This window comes from Dipodomys merriami, unplaced genomic scaffold (assembly GCF_024711535.1).
Source record: "Dipodomys merriami isolate MVZ:Mamm:240054 unplaced genomic scaffold, mDipMer1.0.p SCAF_25, whole genome shotgun sequence".
NCBI lineage: Eukaryota > Metazoa > Chordata > Mammalia > Rodentia > Heteromyidae > Dipodomys > Dipodomys merriami.
In genome coordinates, this window is record NW_027203937.1 from 15,301,266 (window position 1) to 15,319,953 (window position 18,688).

An 18,688-nucleotide genomic window follows, 5' to 3' on the forward strand; every position below is an offset into this window, starting at 1 on the left:
AAAGTATCAAATATAACAATGACTAAAGGGCTCTTAATTAAATGTCTGCTTACCTAAAAAGAAACCTTTAATTTGGAAGTTTTTAAGAATTAAGATGGAAAAGTTCAACTACTATCACATACTAAATGTAAATTTGAAAAGAGCTGCTAATAGTTTGGGAACACTGAAACTGTCCTAAATTCTCAGCTCTGAACCACAAGACAAGAATTTAATCTCAGGTCATTGTTTTGCTGCAAAACAGTTCAATAGGTCTATCTGAAGAGGCCCATTTTAGTCCTTGCTTCCATCAAGATTTCCTCTTTTTTTTTTCTCTTCTTTTCTGTGATTCTCACTACAGAGGGAACATACGAATACTAGGGGCCTACTGCTACAGAGAAAGTTGTTAACTAGAATACAATCTCAAAGCAAACAATTCAGAGGCCTAGGTTCTCATCTTGACTCTAACCAGCTCTGAGAATTTTAGAGCTAAGTAATAGTAAAGAATTCAGGCTATGTTTTCAAATATAATTGCAGACCAATTAGCTACAATTTTATAAGCCAAGAAAGATCAGGAAAGGAAAATGTATACATTTGTAACTGTCCCCATCCAGAGACAATGTGCCTGAGGGAGAGGAAACAGTGAATCACAGAGTACAGTGATTGATAGGCACTCAGGTTTCCCAGCAGGCACTTCGAAATCTGTTATGGCAAAAACTACAGGAAAAGCAAAGCTGTGAGTAGAGCAGATGAGGGGAACTTGTTCCTCATGGCTGAGAGAAAAACTTGTTTCTCTAAAATTGACAAGTGCAATTTAAAGTGTCTAGTTCAAGGACTATCTCTATAGGTTCAGGTTATTTGGTTGAAAAACAGGCACTTGAGCTGGTTCTGGAAAAAAAAAAGTCTATCTGTATTTTTAGCTCTAAATGAGTTGTGCAATGGTGATGAACAAGCCAGTATTTAAAAGCAGTATGAACTATTGCTATTATGGAATAATCTGGAAGGTGATCTAAAAATTAGATTCCAAAACCTAACTACTGCAAGATCAATGCTCAATAACTCTGTTACTATAGGACTGGAAGTTCATCCACAATACCTGATGCTTTCACATTTCTGGAAGTCACTGTGCTCCACAGAAAACTCCCTCAGTTCCTGTTATCTGTACCTTAACCACCAGGCAAGGAAAACAAGACAATGAAAAGAACTTCCTAAACATACTTACCAGAAACCTTTCGACCAATCTCCAATCTGGTTCTCATTTGCCTTGTGCCTTCAGAAAATAAGTCTTTTACCACCTGGCAACATCAACTCAAGACAAAGACAAAGCTTAAGCACTGATAGTAAACGAAAGTTTCTAAGAGAATAAATAACTGTGAAAATGCTTGTGAATTTCCCAAAATTTTAACATCACTGTTTCTATTTCCTTGAAGAAATCAGAGCCATTAAGTAAATTCAGAGAGAAGACTACAGGCATCCAGTTGATCAGAGCATTCTCTAGGACAGACAGCATGGTGCCTTGCATTCATAATATCCAACAGCTTTTGCTCATCTCCTTTTCTTCTGAATAAGCCAGTTCTCCCTTCATATCCTTTAAACCAGCTTTTTAGATTCTCCAATTTCCACTATCCTCCATCCTCTTCTTCTCTAAGACCTCTGGGTTTTTTTTTCTTTTAATTCTACTGGTTTCTATAAAAGGATCACGCAATCTAATAATTAGAAAACATCTTTAAAATAAACACATCTTACCCTCATTTTACTGAGGGGGGGGAAAAAGTCAACATAAATTAGTGGCTTATTCACATTTCAAACTATATCTAGTCATTGTTCTTTGCGATACTTAAAACTCAGCCCAAACTAAATAAGCTCAAAAATAAGCATTCATATTAGCAACTTGTGCTTTGTATCTCCACCCTATAATGAGGAAATCCTATCTGTTTTGTTATACACTCTAAACAATCTAAGTGAAGACACATCTAAAATATGAATAAATAAATAAAATTATCAAATGCAGGTCATTAGGTTAGTCAAAATTTAACAACGTACAAAAGAGAGTCTTCGCAGGAGAAGAAGTAAAAATGGCCAATAGACACATGGAGAATTGCTTAATATCTCTGCAAATCAAATCAATATTGAGATTCAACCTCAACCCAATTAGAAGGTCCATTATCAAGAAAACAAATGATAACAGATGCTGGCAAGGATGTAGACAAAGGGGAATCCTAATACACTGTTGGTGGGAATGTAAGCTTGTTCAACCACCGTGGAAAGCAGTGTGGTGGTGCCTCAAAGTATGAAACACAGAACTACCCTATGATGCAACAATTCCATTCTTGAGCATTTACCTAAAAGATTACAAATAGTATACAATAAAGCCACCAACACCATCATGTTTATTTCATCACTAGTCACCATAGCCAAGGGATGGAATCAGTCCAGATGTCCCTCAATGAACAAATGGACTAAGAAAATGTGGTATAATACACAATGGAATTTACTCATCCATTAGAAAAAAATGATATTGTACCACTTGTAAAGAAATGGAGAGACCTGGAAAAAATTACATTAAGTGAAGTAAGTCCAGGCACAGAGAGACAAAGGCTGAAGGTTTCCTTTACATATGGAAGCTAGATAGATGTGGCTTATAAGGAAATATGTTGGGTAGTATGCATGTATATACAAACATATTAACCAAAATACAGTAGATTCAAAGAAAAACTAAAATATTATAAGTCCTTGGAAAGGCAAAGTTAAGGTTCAGCAAAATATAGCATCAGGACGCGGGCACTCAAAAGGGGTGCAACAAGGAGAAAGGGGTGAACAAATGAAGAGGAGATGAGAAGGAGAATGCTGTCAAGAGCCCAATGTATATTCTATGAAACTAAGAGTTCAAGCCCCAGTACTGGAAGAAAAAAATTAAAAAGGAGGATGAGAAGGAGGAGGAAGAGGAGGAGGAAAGAAAAAAAACCCACTGACTGACAACACCTCTCTCTCTCTCTGTTTAAGGAAAGGAAATATCTTTTCAAAGGTTTTGTTAAAGAGATAAATCACTACAGCTAGAAAAATTATGAAACTTTCACAAGAAAATGTTAAGCCTGCCAAGCGCTGGTGGCTCACGCCTGTAATGCTAGCTAACTCAGGAGACTGAGATCTGAGGATCACCGTTCAAAGCCAGCTCGAGCAGGAAAGCCTGTGAGATTCTTTTTTTTGGGTCCGGTCGTGGGGCCTGAACTCTGGGCCTGGGCGCTGTCCCTCAGTTCTTCAGCTCAAGGCTAGCATTCTACCACTTGAGCCACAGCGCCACTTCTGGCTTTTTTCTTTTTGCTTATGTGGTACTGAGGAATCAAACTCAGGGCCTCATGCGTGCAAAGCAAGCACTCTACCACTGAGCCACCTTCCCAGCCCCAACTGTGAGATTCTTATCTCCAATTAACTACCAAAATACCAGAAGTGGCACTGTGGCTCAAGTGGTAGAGCACTAGCCTTGAGCTAAAGAGCTGAGGGACAGCACCCAGGTCCAGAGTTCAAGCCCCACAACCGACAAAAAAAAAAAAAAAAAAGAAGAGAAGAGAAGAGAAAAGAACAGAAAAGAAAAATTAAGACTGAGTAACAGCTCCCAGTGCTCCTAAATATTTTTTTGCAATGAAATGTCATAAACATAATAAACAAGGGTCTTTAAAATTCAAAAAGACTTAATATGATTTTTTCCAAGTCCTTCCATTTCCTTACAAATGGAAGTGTCACTCTTTCTGATGGAGCATAGAATTCCAAGGACTTGGAAAAATATCATATTAAATGAAACATAGGTCCCAATCTCCCTTATTTGTAATAATTAGTATACATCTAGGATAAAGCAGATGAGCAGAATAGCTGAATAACTATATACATATGATCATATAAGAAAATGCTAAATGAAATGAACTCCAAGACATGGACACAGAGGTTTTTCTTTGTTGTTGTTGTTCTCAATGTACTACATGATTTCTTTTTTCTTTTGTGTTTTCCCCCTATGGTCTATCCCCTGTTGTCACTGCATTCGATTTTGGTGCCCTGAGTATTGTATATACGTTTATCTGAACTAGGGAAGGGAAGGGGAACAACAAAATGGTGAGAAAAGGACAAGTATGGAACCAAGAGAATATGTTGGAAATGAACTGTATAACTTGGGGGTGGAGGGGGATTGGAGGGAGGATGGAAAGAGGGAGAAAAATTAGGGAAGGGATAATAAGTTAGACAAGATATGTAATTACTACTTTATTTATATAACTAAAACCCCTCTGTACATCACCTTGACAATAAAAATTTTTTTAAATTCAAGAAGACTAAGAAATTTCTTACCGTAGCAAAGAAAAGACATCATAAGAATTGCGAACACAGTTCTGATCCACCTGAAGAATATTCTTCTGAGCATTTGAATAACCCTGAAAAACATTGATCAAGAAAGCAATCACTGAAAACAAAATAATATTGTGCATACATTAGTCATGTTTTGCCTTTAAAAAGTATCACTTAAGCTAGGATCATGCTTGTAATCCTAACTATTCAGGAGACTGGGGTCTCAGGAGCAGTTCCAAGTCAGACTAGGTAAGAAAGTCTATGAGACTTATCACCAGCCAATAAACTACGAAAAAGCCAGAAATGGAGCTGTGGCTCAAGTGCAAGCCTTAAGCAAAAAAGCTCAGGTGAGACCAGGCCCTGAGTTCAAGCCCGAGGACTGAGGCATGCATATATAATTTTTTTTCACTTAGGCATGGTAGGCATGGTGGCTCAAGCCTGTAATCCTAGATACTTGGGAGGTGACAATCAAAGGATCATGGTTCCAGACTAGACTGAACATAAGTTTTTGAGACTTCATCTAAACCCATATGTTGAGCACAGTGGTGCACTCCTGTCATCCTCAGCAATATGAGGAAGCACAATCAGGAGGATGGCAACCCACACACACAAAGGAGTTAGAGGCACAGCTTTAACTTTTTCTCACATTTTCACACAGAAACAATGCTTCACACTATAAATTGTAGTGAACTCTCCAGGAAAACGTAAGAAATCTCTGTGTGTGTGTGTGTGTGTGTGTGTGTGTGTGTGTGTGTGTGTGTGTGTGTGTGTGTGTTGCTCATGCATGGGGCTTGAACTCTGGACCTGGGCTCTGGGCCTGGGCATTGTCCCTCAGCTCTTCATCTCAAGGCAAGCAGTGTGTGTATGTGTGTGTGTGTGTGTGTGTGTGTGTGTGTGTGTGTGTGTGTGTGTGTGTGTGTGATGCATGGGGCTTGAACTCGGGCATTGTCCCTCAGTTCTTCATCTCAAGGCAAGCAGTGTGTGTGTGTGTGTGTGTGTGTGTGTGTGTGTGTGTGTGTGTGTGTGTGTGTGTGTGTGATGCATGGGGCTTGAACTCGGGCATTGTCCCTCAGTTCTTCATCTCAAGGCAAGCAGTGTGTGTGTGTGTGTGTGTGTGTGTGTGTGTGTGTGTGTGTGTGTGTGAGATGCATGGGGCTTGAACTCTGGACCTGGGCATTGTCCCTCAGTTCTTCATCTCAAGGCAAGCAGTGTGTGTGTGTGTGTGTGTGTGTGTGTGTGTGTTTGTGTGTGTGTGTGTGTGTGTGTGTGTGTGTGTGTGTGTTGGTTGGTCGTGCATGGGGCTTGAACTTCTTCATCTCAAGGCAAGCAGTGTGTGTGTGTGTGTGTGTGTGTGTGTGTGTGTGTGTGTGTGTGTGTGTGTGTTGGTTGGTCGTGCATGGGGCTTGAACTCTGGACCTGGGCATTGTCCCTCAGCTCTTCATCTCAAGGCAAGCACTCTACCACTTGAGCCACAGCACCACTTCCAGTTTTCTGGTGGTTAACTGGAGATAAGAGTCTCAAGGACTTTCCTGTCCTGACTGGCTTTGAACCATGATCCTCAGGACTCCGCCTCCTGCATAGCTAGGATTACAAGTGTGAGCCACTGGTGCCCAGCTTACAAAGTCTTTTTTAATACATTATGTGACTGAAGAGTATTAATATTTCAACTATACTTCCCATTATTTGTAACTTTGTCTTGGGGAAAAGGAAATCTAAGTGCCACTCAGAAATATAAAACAACAACCAAACACAGAGGGACAAAGGGGCAAAGGGAAGAAAACACAACTCTTGTCTAACAACATATAATAAAAATATCTCAAAAGAAATTAAATACCTATAAAGCTTAAAAGCTCATGGGAGGTGGTAGTATATGGATATGCCTCCCAGCACTTAGGAAACTGAAGTAGGAGCATCAGAAGATCAAGACCAGCCTAGGCTACAGAAAGAGCTCGAGGCCAGACTGATGAACATAATAAAAGAAACAACAACAACAAAAAAAAAAACTAGTAGAAAAAAATACAGGGGTAAACTATATATCCTGAAATTCCAAGGGGATTCTTAGCTATGGCACCCAAGGCATGAGCAACACATTATTAAGTTGGATATCACTAAAATTTCACAAATCATATATCTGACCAATACAAATATTAAAAACACATAAAGTACTCTACTCTTACAACTTAACAATAAAAAAGAAAACAACTTTCTGAGGGCATTGCTCATGTAGTAAGGTACCTGCTCAGCAAGGATGAGGCACCAAGTTCAACCCCCTCACCCCCCCAAAAAACACCCCACTTTGTGTGTGTGTGTGTGTGTGTGTGTGTGTGTGTGTGTGTGTGTGTGTGTGTGTGTGTGTGTGTGTGTACACACATGCGAGTACTAAGGTTTGAACTCAGGGCCTCACACTCTCCCTTATCTTTTTTGCTATAAGCTGGTACTCCCCTACTTGAACCACACCTCCACTTCTGGAATTTTGTTGGTTAATTGGAGATAGGAGTCTCTCAGATTTGTCTGCCTAGATTGGCTTTGAACCATGATCCCCATATCTCAGCTGCCTACGTAGCTAGAAATACAGGTATAAGCCACCAGCATCTCACTAAGACAATCTAATTTTAAAATTGGCAAAGAATAGGAAGAAATGTTTCTCCAAAAACAATATACCAGTGGCCAGAAAGCACACAAAAAGATACTCATCACAAGTCACTAGAGAAATGTAAATCAAACTACAATGAAATATTGTTTTATGTCACTATATTTACTATGGCTATAATAAAAACAGTAATAATACTAAACAGAAACACATGTTGGCAAAGAAGAGGAAAAATTAGAACTCTCATATATTACCATTAAAATGTGAAATGATAAATCACTGTTTAACAATTCCTTAAAAAGTCAAAACATAAAATTGTAATGTCACACAGAAATTTTATACCTAAAAAAACGGAAAACAGACATTCAAGCCAAAAAGAAGAACTCAACTGTTTATCAATGGGTAAATGGGAAAACTACAGTGTATATACACACACTGGAATAATAGTCCTAAAAAGGAATGAAATAATGATAAAAAGCCACATATGCTAAATGTGAGAAGACAAAAAAGACCACTTATTGTATGATTCCATTTATGTGAACTACACAGAATATGTAAACCTATAGAGATAGAAAGAAGATTGATTGGCCAGGCACTGGTGGCTCATGATAGTCAGGAAGCTGAGATCTGAGGATGGCAGTTCGAAGCCATCCCAAGGAAGGAAAGTACATGAGACTCTTATCTCTAATAAACCACTCAGACAAAGCAGTGGTGCTATGGCTCAAGTGGTAGAGTGCTAGCTCAGGAACAGGGGCCCAGGCCCTGAGTTCAAATCCCAGGACTGGCAAAAAAAAAAGAGAGAGATTGATGTTTTCCAAGGGGTTATTCGAAGGCAAGAGTGAGTGATTACTGAATGGTACAAAGTTTTGTTAAGGGTAATGATTATGTTTTAAAACATGGTAGGCGGATGCTTGTACAATATTGTGAATGGACTCCATGGCACTGAACAGCACTTATGTTACATAAATGTAACATGAATACACTAATGTTACATTATGTAACATGAATTTCTCCCGGAATTAAAAGAGAGATGGCAATGAAATAATCTATAAATTCTGAGGGCAATTCTGCTAAGTGACTACAACATATAAATAAGACAGTAGATGTACATTCAAGATCCTCAGGAGAGCCAGGATCCAGTAAGTGACTATTAAGTGACTACAACATATAAATAAGACAGTAGACGTACATTCAAGATCCTCAGGAGAGCCAGGATCCAGTAACTCAAGCCCATAATCCTAGCCAGCTAGTCAGGAGACTACAATCTAGAGGATCAAAGACAACAAGGAGGAAAGTCACTGAGACATCACCTCCAAAATAACCAGCAAAATTCCAGATTAGGGTGTGACTCAAGTGGTAGAGCATTAGTTGGGAGCAAGAAAACCAACCAAGAGCTCAAGGCCTCAAGCTCAAAACTCATTACTGACAAACAAAACAAAAATAAAGATTCTCAGGAAAATTGATCAGTGGTTTTCTACTTCCTTTTTTTTGTTTTATACAAAATAAGTTTTATGCAAAAAGTTACCGAACATTTCTCTCTATTAAAAAAAAAAAAAACACCCAACTCTATTAATACAACTGAAAGCAACCCAAGAGAACAGGGAAGGAACATTCAACTGAAAGTCTAGAATCAGGCTTGAATATACACAACCTGTCCCTTTCCTAAGGAGCAGCCCATAACCCTTGTGCCCTCCATTTCTTAAAGTATGCTGGTGCTACTATCAAGACAAACACTAACAACAAACAGCAGTGTTTCTGAGCATCTCCAGCACTGTAGGCAGTACTGTGCTCCCCAAGTTAACAGTCTGATGTTACTCTGTTCCAGGGTTGAATGCTCATGCAGCCTGTGAAACAGGTCCTATTATTAGCCCCACTTTCAAGGTAAGGAAACTGAGACAGGGTGGATTAGTGGGAGAGCCATGCAGTCTGGCTCCTTGCCTGTGATTTCAATGGCCGCACTATACTTGATGATCTTGTAGACCTTTCCACAATTGTAAAATTCTGAGGCCATGTACACTTAAGGCAACTTAAGGACAGTATTAAAGCCTCACTTAGCAATTAACATTCTTGAAATATGCTAAGTGCCTTGTTCTGAATGACATCTGAGGACCAGATATGTCATCCTGACAGAGCTCTGGCAAAGGATTATAATGGAAAGAAACAACTCATTTGTATCTGGTTATCTGTGTGAGATACAACAAGGGCCAAAGAGCCCAGAAAAGGCTCACTTGTCACTCAAACTCCTCTGAAACTCGGGCCTGACAATTCTTTTTGAAGGAAGAGAAGAGTCGCCTGTCTAGTGAGAGCCTGTTAAATGGTTTAGGGAAACAGATAATTTCCCAGCTACAACAAGCACAGTAATTCCAGACAAATCAGGTGTATTTCGAGATCAGAGGCCAGGAAACTATTTCCATAAAGGGACAGATAGTATTTTTGGCTTTGTGGGCTGTATGTCACCTCTGTGACATAGTGTTTTTTCTTTCCACTTCTTTTAAAACATAAAACCCGCTCTTGGATTGCAGGTTATATAAAAGTACGCGTCAGCCTTTGGTTTGTTTACCCTTGTACTAGCTCACCAAGTCACCTTCAAAACCATGGTCCTGTCAGTCCATTTTGAGGCTTTTTAGCTAATCCAACAGTCACAATTCTAAACTATCCAAGTTATATGGAAATAACTTACTTAATAGGAGAATCAATTGTGAAACACATAGTATTACACACACATATTCACTGCAGTGTTCATTGCAGACTTAACCCATAGAAGATGTTAGGCAACAGCTCCTCACCACCCCCATCAAGCACATAACTCAGTAAAGGTTCCAAGTGAAGCAAACAATGTACAAGTGTCATAAGAAGTGTTTTTAGAAAGAAGCTATGGGAAAGCGATGTGAAAGGCTTCAAGGGTGGCAGTACTGGGATGGATTAAGTAGCACTGAAAGGCTGGATGACTGGGCAGGAAAGCCCCACACAAACTGAACACCTTTAGCCAAAGCATGACAGTGAGAAACACAGCTGCATTCAGAGAAAATTAAATAGTGATCCAATTTGTTCAGCCTCAATGATATGGAAAGCATTTGGAGCCTGGAACTGGAAAGGAGAGGGAGATGGAGCTGAAGAAGTAGTCTGGGAGGTCCCATGCAGAGACAGCCCAAATACCATGCTGAAGGGTGAAGACAACTTACAGCAACAAAGACTCATGAAGGGTTTCTGACTCTGTATGGTAATGATCAGGGCTGTTCAAAGAAGGTTACTTTGGTAATGACAGATATGATTAATTGGAGGAGGCACAATGCCCAAATACCAGTTAGCTGGCTATTACAAAAATTCCCCACATAGTAGACAGACTGAGAACTTAAACTTCAAGGATAGCAATGGTAATGAAAAGGGAAGAGGGAGAAGCAGACAATAGAAGCAAAAGTACTATACAATGAACTCATCTGAGCTAACAGAAGAGATTTGGAGACATCTAGCAGACACTGGCAATTTACACAATTTTTTAATAGTACTAAGATTTGAACTCAGTGTCTTATGCTTGCTGGGCTGACACTCTACTACTTAAGCCTCCCACCCTTTTCAGTACCATTATTTTCTTAATAGGATTTCACTTTTTGCTCAGGCTAAAGTGAACTACAATCCTCTTATTTATGCTTAGCACACAGCTGGGGTGATAGGCACCCCAGATGAGAGTCTCACTAACGGCTGTTTTTGCCAGGCTGGCCTTGAACTACAATCCTCCTGATCTCTGCCTCCCAAGCGGCTAGCATTACAGGTGTGAGATACACTTTTAAAAGAAAAGGAATAAATGAAAGTATGCTTTAACAAGATTTATCAAGCAGTAGTGAGCAAGACAGAACAGATGCAAACAGACCAGAGTCCACAGTCCTGCCAGAAAACTACTACAGTAATCCAGCCCTTTGGGGATACTGGTCTGAGCTTGGATTATGATGATTGAGATGGAAAAATAGCTGAAGATACCAGTTATTTCAAAGAAGGACTCAATGAGTTTAGTAGCTAACTGAACAGAATGGATTAAAGAAAAAAGTAATTAATAACTGACTTGATAAATGGAATAAAGATATGGGAAACTAGACAAGAAAACAATCAGCATAATAATTCAAAAATAACAGCTGTCTGTGTAGAAATGGTCAGAAACCAGAGACAGTAAGAATTAGAATTTTTAAGTAGTAGGCTATATACTAAGATGACAAGTCAGTGGAATATCCCAATAGAACTTTCATTGATCCACTGCTATAGAAACTTCATGCACTCATTCAACAGCTATTTACTGAGTTATTGCTATATGGCAGGCATAGCGCTAAGCAACAGGGGTAAATTCTAGTAAAGACAAACACTCTTCCCACCTTCACACAGCATAGGAAAGAGAGGGGAGCAAATGGGAAATCAGAATGAAGATTCTGATGGGATAAATAAGATGAAGATGAGGGAAATGTAATGCCAGGTATTATTGGAGCATGAAAGAGACACCTCTAACATAGGAACATAGGAGGAACACAGGATTTTTTAAAAAGCCTTTCTATGGAAATGTGTCTATACTAAGGCTGACAAGGACATATTTTAGCATAAGAAAATGTTAAGGATGTGGTGTTTAAACGTAAGGAGTCAAGATTATAGAAAGATTGCACACCATTAATTACTAAGAGTAAATGTTACCGGTTTGAAGAAAAGAAAAGAAGGAATATTATTAACATTTTAGAAATGTCAAAAACCAGTAATGACGTGGTTACATGGCAGCCACTATCAGTAGCAATTTCAAGAGAAAAAAAGATCCAGGATCACTCGTCTGAGCTGACTTCAAAAGGAGGATGGAAACTGGAAACCTTGACTAAAGAAAGGCACACAATTGGAGAAAGCATTCTGAGAAGAGAATTAGGTTCAGCCTGCACCCATGAATGCAGGAGACTCTGAGCCCAGGCACTCATCCTATGTCCAGCTGTACAGAACACTGCACTGGAAATGTAGACTAAGGGGAGATGTAAAACATCTAAGTACAATGCTGGAAGGAGAAGGGAAAGGGCCTAAGCAAAGCTGGGAGAGCTAGTTCAAGGGATCCATTGAAAGCAGTCCCAACATTTCCCATAGTGCTCTATGCCTCAAATTGTAAGTGAGCTTTCCATACATGCAAAGTGAGCTTCTGCATAAAACCATTCTCCACTTTATCAGAGACAGTAACAAGTCAGGATGGGTAAGGAAAACAAAACAAAACAATGGCTCATTCTTCTACCTGGGCACATTTTCAGATGCAGTGAATGTATTTTTTAAAAACAAAGTATTTATTTGTATGACAACTCCTAAAATAGCTACCTGATGAATCAACAGCCAGCCTGTGAGCCAGTATATTCCTGGACATTAATACACTTTTAAGTGTTAGCCAAGTTTAAACTGAGAAAACCGTGCAAGTATCTCTGCTAAGCATCAGCGGGCCTTGGACACGCTGAGCCTGAGTTCTGATGAAGCCCAGATGCTGAGCTGTTAAAGAGAGAAGGTGAGACCTCTTCCTACACGCCGAGCTCAATAAGAGCATTCCCTTCACTTGGCCACAATTGCAGACTTGCTTTTCCTCTTCCCAAACAGTGAGAAGCAGTGAGCAATAGAAAGACGGCAATGAAGCAAAAATGTAAGGATCTGAAAGCTAAAATTAGTTCCTTTTGTTGAAACTCGAATCAACAGGAAAGAAAAGGTTCTTGTTCGCAGGTCAGTGGGCAATCACAATTATAATCACACACTCCCAAGGATGATGTGACTCAGGAACTTCAATTGACATGCCATAACAGAAAGACAGAAAGGGAAATCTCTTTTACAACAGAGCCCTGATAAGGATAATATGATCCTAGTAGACCTCATTCACTCATAGAAAAGAATTCACTATGCCAATTGTGTGTAGGGGGGTGGGGGGAGAGGGTGGTGCAAATTGCTGAATGTGAGAAGCCAGCACAAGTGAGGAGAGAGAGAAGGGAAGAGTGATAGCAAGCTAACTGGCAAGAGTAGAAAGAAAGAGCTGGTGGCAGTAGTCCCTAGCTTGTAAAAGAATAATCCTAGCTACTTAAGAGGCTGAGAACTGAGACGTGTAGTTCAAAGCCAGCCTAACCAGGAAAATCCATGAGACTCTTATGTCCAATTAACTACCAAAAAGCCAGGATGGAGCTGTGATTCAAGTGGCAGAGCACTAGCCTTGAACAGAAAAGCTCAAGGACAGCATCCAGGCCCTGAGTTCAAGCCCCAGGACTGGCACCAAAAAAAAGAATAGCTTAAACTGAAACTGACTTATCAGGAGAAAATGAAAGTCAAGAATGTCCTCATTATAAATCTAATCTAAGAGAGAATAGTAAGAATGAGTTTTCAAAATTTGAAACATAACAAAATGTTGAACTCCAATCCCCTGGTAAGAACAAATCTAAAGCTGTTTCTGTTTACTTTTGAAGAATCTAAAACATCCATATGAAAAAAGCATGCTTGGCTTTCAATCTTCCAGTATTAAGACTCTCAAAAGCTCAGAACTTGTGCTAAAAAGACAAGAACCTCCAAACTCATAACAGGAAATGTGGCATTTTCCCAGATTATTTTCTGGCTTCAGTGAAGAGAGAGAATGGGGACCACACTGCAGCAACAGGATTTATAAATACGAATTACAGGATAAGATGATTTTCCAAACATCTGTCAAAAGTTAATTTGATCCAAGAGAAGGGGGGGGGGGGGCGGGAAGCTAGAGGAAAGCCAAATATAATGAGTAATATGTGGAACTTTTGTGAATTTGGGTGGGTTGATGGTCTCATGGGCATGCATGCCTCCTCTCCAATAATAAATACCCAAGGTTGTAGATTGAGGCACATTATATACTGCTCCAAGTGCTTGCCTGCATCACTTACTTGACTACTACAATACATAGCTAGTGGGAACCTCTGTATCAAGGCAAAGACTCAGTACTCTGGGGCACTATAAGAAGCCCAAAGAAGGGACTGGGAATGTGGCTTAATGGTAGAGTGTTTGCCTAGCATGCATGAAGCCCTGGGTTCAATTCCTCAGAACCACATAAACAGAAAAATGCCGGAAGTAGTGGTAGAGCGCTAGCCTTGGCAAAAGAAGCTCGGGGACAATGTCCAGGCTCTGAGTTCAAGCCTGGCAGAAAAAAAAATGGGGGGAAGAAATGCAGAACTATCGTGTGGCACAATGGTTTAAAAAGAAAAAAAACAAAAACAAAAAAACAAGCTTGTGGAGTGTGGTGGCTCACACCTTTAATCCTAGCTACTGAATCTCAGAGGACTGCTATTCAAAGCTAGCCCAGGCAGAAAAGTCCCTGAGCCTCTTATCTCCAAAGCAAAGCCAGAAGTGTAGCTTTGAACAAGTGTAGCCTTGAATAAAACAGCTCAGGAACAGCACCCAGGCCCTGAGTTCAAACCCCAGGACCAGAAAAAGAGAAAAAAAAAAAAAGCTTTGAAATGTGCTAGACCTGAATACAAACTATTGTTTTGCTGCTTACTGGTGATTTTACCTGGAATCTTAATTAAATTAAATGTTTTCTTCCAGGGTACTTCATTCAGGAAATGAGAACTAACTCATGGAATTGTCACAGAGATTAAACAGAAACATGAAATACCTAACACATTTTAGGTACTGCACAAATGAAACTATCAGTGACAGTTTTTAAAAGCTCTGTGCACATCTGGTGTAATATTGTCCCTAGGAGATTACACCAACTCAAGTTTTATTCTGGATTTAAAAATGGGCTCAGATGCCTAAAAGCTTTATAATAGAGGAGGTGAGGCAGTGTCAGAACACTGGTTGGCTCATAGTTTGTAATCCTAGCTACTCAGGAGAGTAAGATTTGGAGGATGGAGGATTGAAGCCAGTCCAAGCAGAAAAGTCCAAAACAGTCTACCTGTAATTAACCAGCAAAAGACAGAACTGGAGGAGTGGTTCAAGTGGTAGAGCACCAGCAAAGAGCAAAACATCTAAGTAAGAGTATAAGGCACTGAGTTCAAACCCTAATACTACAAAAAATAATAATTTTTAAAAAGCATCCAGGCGCCAGTGGCTCATGCCTATAATCTAACTACTCAGGAGGCTGAGATCTGAGGATCATGGTTCAAAGCCAGCCTGGGCAGGAAAGACCTTGAGACTCTTATCTCCAATAAACCACTCAGAAAACTGGAAGTGGTGCTGTGGCTCAAGTGGTAGAGCGCTCACCTTGAGCTCAAGAACTGAGGGACAGTGACTAGGCCCAGAGTTCAAGCCCCAGGACTGGAAAAAAAAAAAAAAAAGCAGGTGGGGCTGGGAAGGTGGCTCAGTGGTAGATCGCTTGCCTTACTTGACGCCCTAGGTTTGATTCCTCAGCACCACATGAGCAGAAAAAAGCCGGAAGTGGTGCTGTGGCTCAAGTGGTAGAGTGCTAGCCTTGAGCTGAAGAGCTGAGGGACAGAGCCCAGGCCCAGAGTTCAGGCTCCATGACTAACCAAAAAAAAAAAAAAAAAAACTAGCAAAGATTACAATCACTGATAGTTTGTCCAATCTGTTTCTTCTCTTTGGTAATGAAGAGGGGAGATGATGTATGTACAAGAAAAGAAGTTTTTATCATTTTCCAACTTTTCCTTGATGATGTACTAAAAGGCCTATCCAGCTCTGTTGTTAAAATAAAAGCTATACTCAGGACACTTGATCCTTATTCTGAATGTTCTGCTTGTGTGATGGACAGGCTGTGCTCCGGAAACAAGTTAGCTCCATTAATCTGAGGACCAAGAAGAAATAGGCATTTGTTTAATTCCTTGGTTTTATTTATAAAGTTAGCTGAGTAAAAACTTCTTAGCTTTCTGCGTTTTAGCACATTCATCCTGAAAACAAAAACACTTTTTCTACTTGCCTATTTGAATTGCTGTAAAATATCTCCAACAGCATTTCATCACAATAAAAGAAATGAAATGACAGAAGAATGTCCAGAAGAAATTAAATGATAAAAACCATCTAGCCCTTTCCTTTGCAGATAATATAGTACAAGAAAAAAGAAGACAGGTGGGCACCGGTGGCTCATGCCTGTAATTCTAGCTACTCAGGAGGCTGAGATCTGAGGATCACGGTTCAAAGCCAGCCTGGGAGGAAAGTCCGTGACTCTTATCTCCAAAAACCACTAGAAAACCGGAAGTGGTGCTGCAGCTCAAGCTGCAGAGCGCTGGCCTTGAACTGAAGAGCTGAGGGACAACGCCCAGGCCCAGAGTTCAAGCCCCACAAATGACAAAAAAAAAAAAAAAATGACAGAGAATATGTGCTCTGATGCCAACTTTTGCCACTAATTCAAGTCAGTATCTTAGACATTCTTTTATCCCCCAATTATTTACCACATACCTATAAGATACCAACTCTGAGGCTGGTGTCTGAAAAACAAAGATAGTTTGTGCTCCCTAAAAACTAGAGAGATATAGATTCCAAAAACTATACTAAACAGACACATACTTTGGTAATATCTTTAACAGTAAGTCCAAAGGCTTCAGAGCAAAGAGCGAACAGCAATACACTGCATAGAAGTGACTGAGTCCACACAAAGTAAGTCACTTCAGCTCCCACAGAGTGACTTTCCCTTCCAGCAAATGGAGGGAGGGAGTGAAATCATTTTTGGGAAAATACTTAAAGATAAAAGAGAGGTGAAAATACTATTATGTTAATGTTAAATATTATGTTAATATCTGTTAATATCAGCAATGTCTAAATTATCATCTGCAGCATGTAACTAATTTTCCATGACAAGTTCATGCAATGCCGGGTGCCGCTGGTGGCTACTCAGGAGGCTGAGATCTGAGGATCATGGTTCATAGCCAGCCTGGGCAGGAAACTCTGTGAGACTCTTATCTCTAATAAACCACTAGAAAACCAGAAGTGGCACTGTGGCTCAAGCAATAGAGTGCTCACCTTGAGCTGAAGAGCTGTGGGATAGCGCCCAAGCCCAGAGTTCAAGCCTCATGACAGACCCAAAAAAGGAAAAAAAAAAAAAAAAAAAGAGGTCATGCGGTCCCCTAGGCCTCAGTTTCTTCATCTATGGGGGTATGGACTAGATACTCCAATGTTTTCTACATGACATGGGAGTGTTGTTGTTATTCTGGTTTTCTTTTGTTTTGCTGGAGACTAGGCTGGCCTCAAACTTCAATCCTTCCTCTATGAGACTCCCACCGCACCTGCTTTATAAGAGTACACCACCTAATAGGCTTCCTAAAGTAGTAATTAGTTACTTAGGATTTCCTTACTTGGGGAAAAAGGAGCCTAAAACTAAGAGAGACCATGTGGTTTGCTCAAGAAATACAGCAAGAGTATCTGGGATAAGAATTCAGGGGTTTTGGGCCAGGCAAGGTGCCTCACATAATCTTGGCTACTTAGGAGGCTGAGACAGGAAAGATAAAAGTCTGAGGCCCGCTCAGGCAAAGTTAGCAAGACCTCATCTCAACAGAAAGGCTAGACATGGTGGTATATTCTTGTAATCCCAGCCATTGCAGGAAGCAAAACTATGAAGATTATATTCCAGGTAGATTCAAGGAAAAAGCAAGACTATTTTGTTTTATTTTTTATTTTTATTTATTTGGTTTTTTTGGGTCCGGTCGTGGGGCCTGAACTCTGGGCGTGGGCAATATGTCTCAAGTAGCTGAGTATCTGCCTAGCAAGTGTCAAATCCTGGATTCAAAATCCAGCACACTGCCAAACAAATATAAAAAAGAGTCCAGTTTTCTAGTTTTAAAAGTGCTATGACTTGAAAAAATACAAAATAAGGAACTTTCATTTGTACAAGGTCTTAAATCCTGAGCTTGCTGTTGTTCCTAAATCTTCAATCTTGAAAATGTACTTAAGATGATCAAGTTATGTGGTTACTTTTGTGAAGTTCATCATTAAATTGCTATTTCAATCTCCTGAGAGTTTCACTAGAAAAGATTTGATTCCTTTGACTTGAATTCCATTCCCTGTTTTTCCCCACTAAAATGAGAAAGCAGTGCCATCTAGTGGACTGTAGAGATATTGCTGCTGTAGTTTTTTTGGGGGGGGTGTTGTTTTGGGGGGTTTTTTTTGGTTGGTCGTAGGGTCTGAACTCTGGGCCTGGGCACTGTCCCTCAGCTCTTCAGCTCAAGGTTAGCGCTCTACCACTTGAGCCACAGCGCCACTTCCGGCTTTTTTCTTTTTGCTTATGTGGTGCTGAGGAATCGAACCCAGGGCTTCAGGCATGGAAGGCAAGCGCTCTACCACTGAGCCACCTTCCCAGCCCCTGGTGCTATAGTTTTAAATATGCAAAAAGATGCCAAATCTTAATGCTTTCTAAAAACTATTTTTACAATATTTAGCAAATCAGTTTATACATACAATGCATCTTCATTGATGTTACCCCTTTCATCATTCTCCCTCATCCCTCCCAATCCAACTCATCCCCTCAATTTTCCTAGTTTCCTACTTTCATATACATTGAATATATATTGAATACATTGACCACATTTTCTTGAGCCATTCATCCACTAAGGGCATCTAGACTAATTCCATTCTGTGTCCATGGTGAGCAGTACTGGAATAAACATGTGTAATCTTTTGGGTAAATGCCCAGGAGTCAAATTGTTGGATCATAGGGTAATGCTACATTTAATTTTTTGAGGAATCTCCACACTGCTTTCCAGAGTGGCTGAACAAGTTTACAGTGTATTAGGATTCCCTTTCAGCCACATCTTGGCCAGTATCTGTTATCATTTGTTTTTGTGATGTTGGCCATTCTAACCAGGGTTAAATGGAATCTGTGTTGTTTTGATTTACATTTCCTTT

At 40.0% G+C, this 18,688-nt stretch overlaps 1 protein-coding gene across 2 annotated transcripts in view; it reads right to left on the minus strand.

The window, feature by feature from the left end:
• Uvrag (UV radiation resistance associated) overlaps nucleotides 1–18,688 on the minus strand; it is a 316,630-nt gene that overhangs the window by 208,881 nt on the left and 89,061 nt on the right. For both annotated transcript variants that reach the window (XM_070034983.1, XM_070034982.1), the window contains one exon: nucleotides 4,312–4,394. In XM_070034983.1, the coding sequence (XP_069891084.1) occupies nucleotides 4,312–4,394 (83 nt within the window). The remainder of the gene's footprint in view (nucleotides 1–4,311; nucleotides 4,395–18,688) is intronic.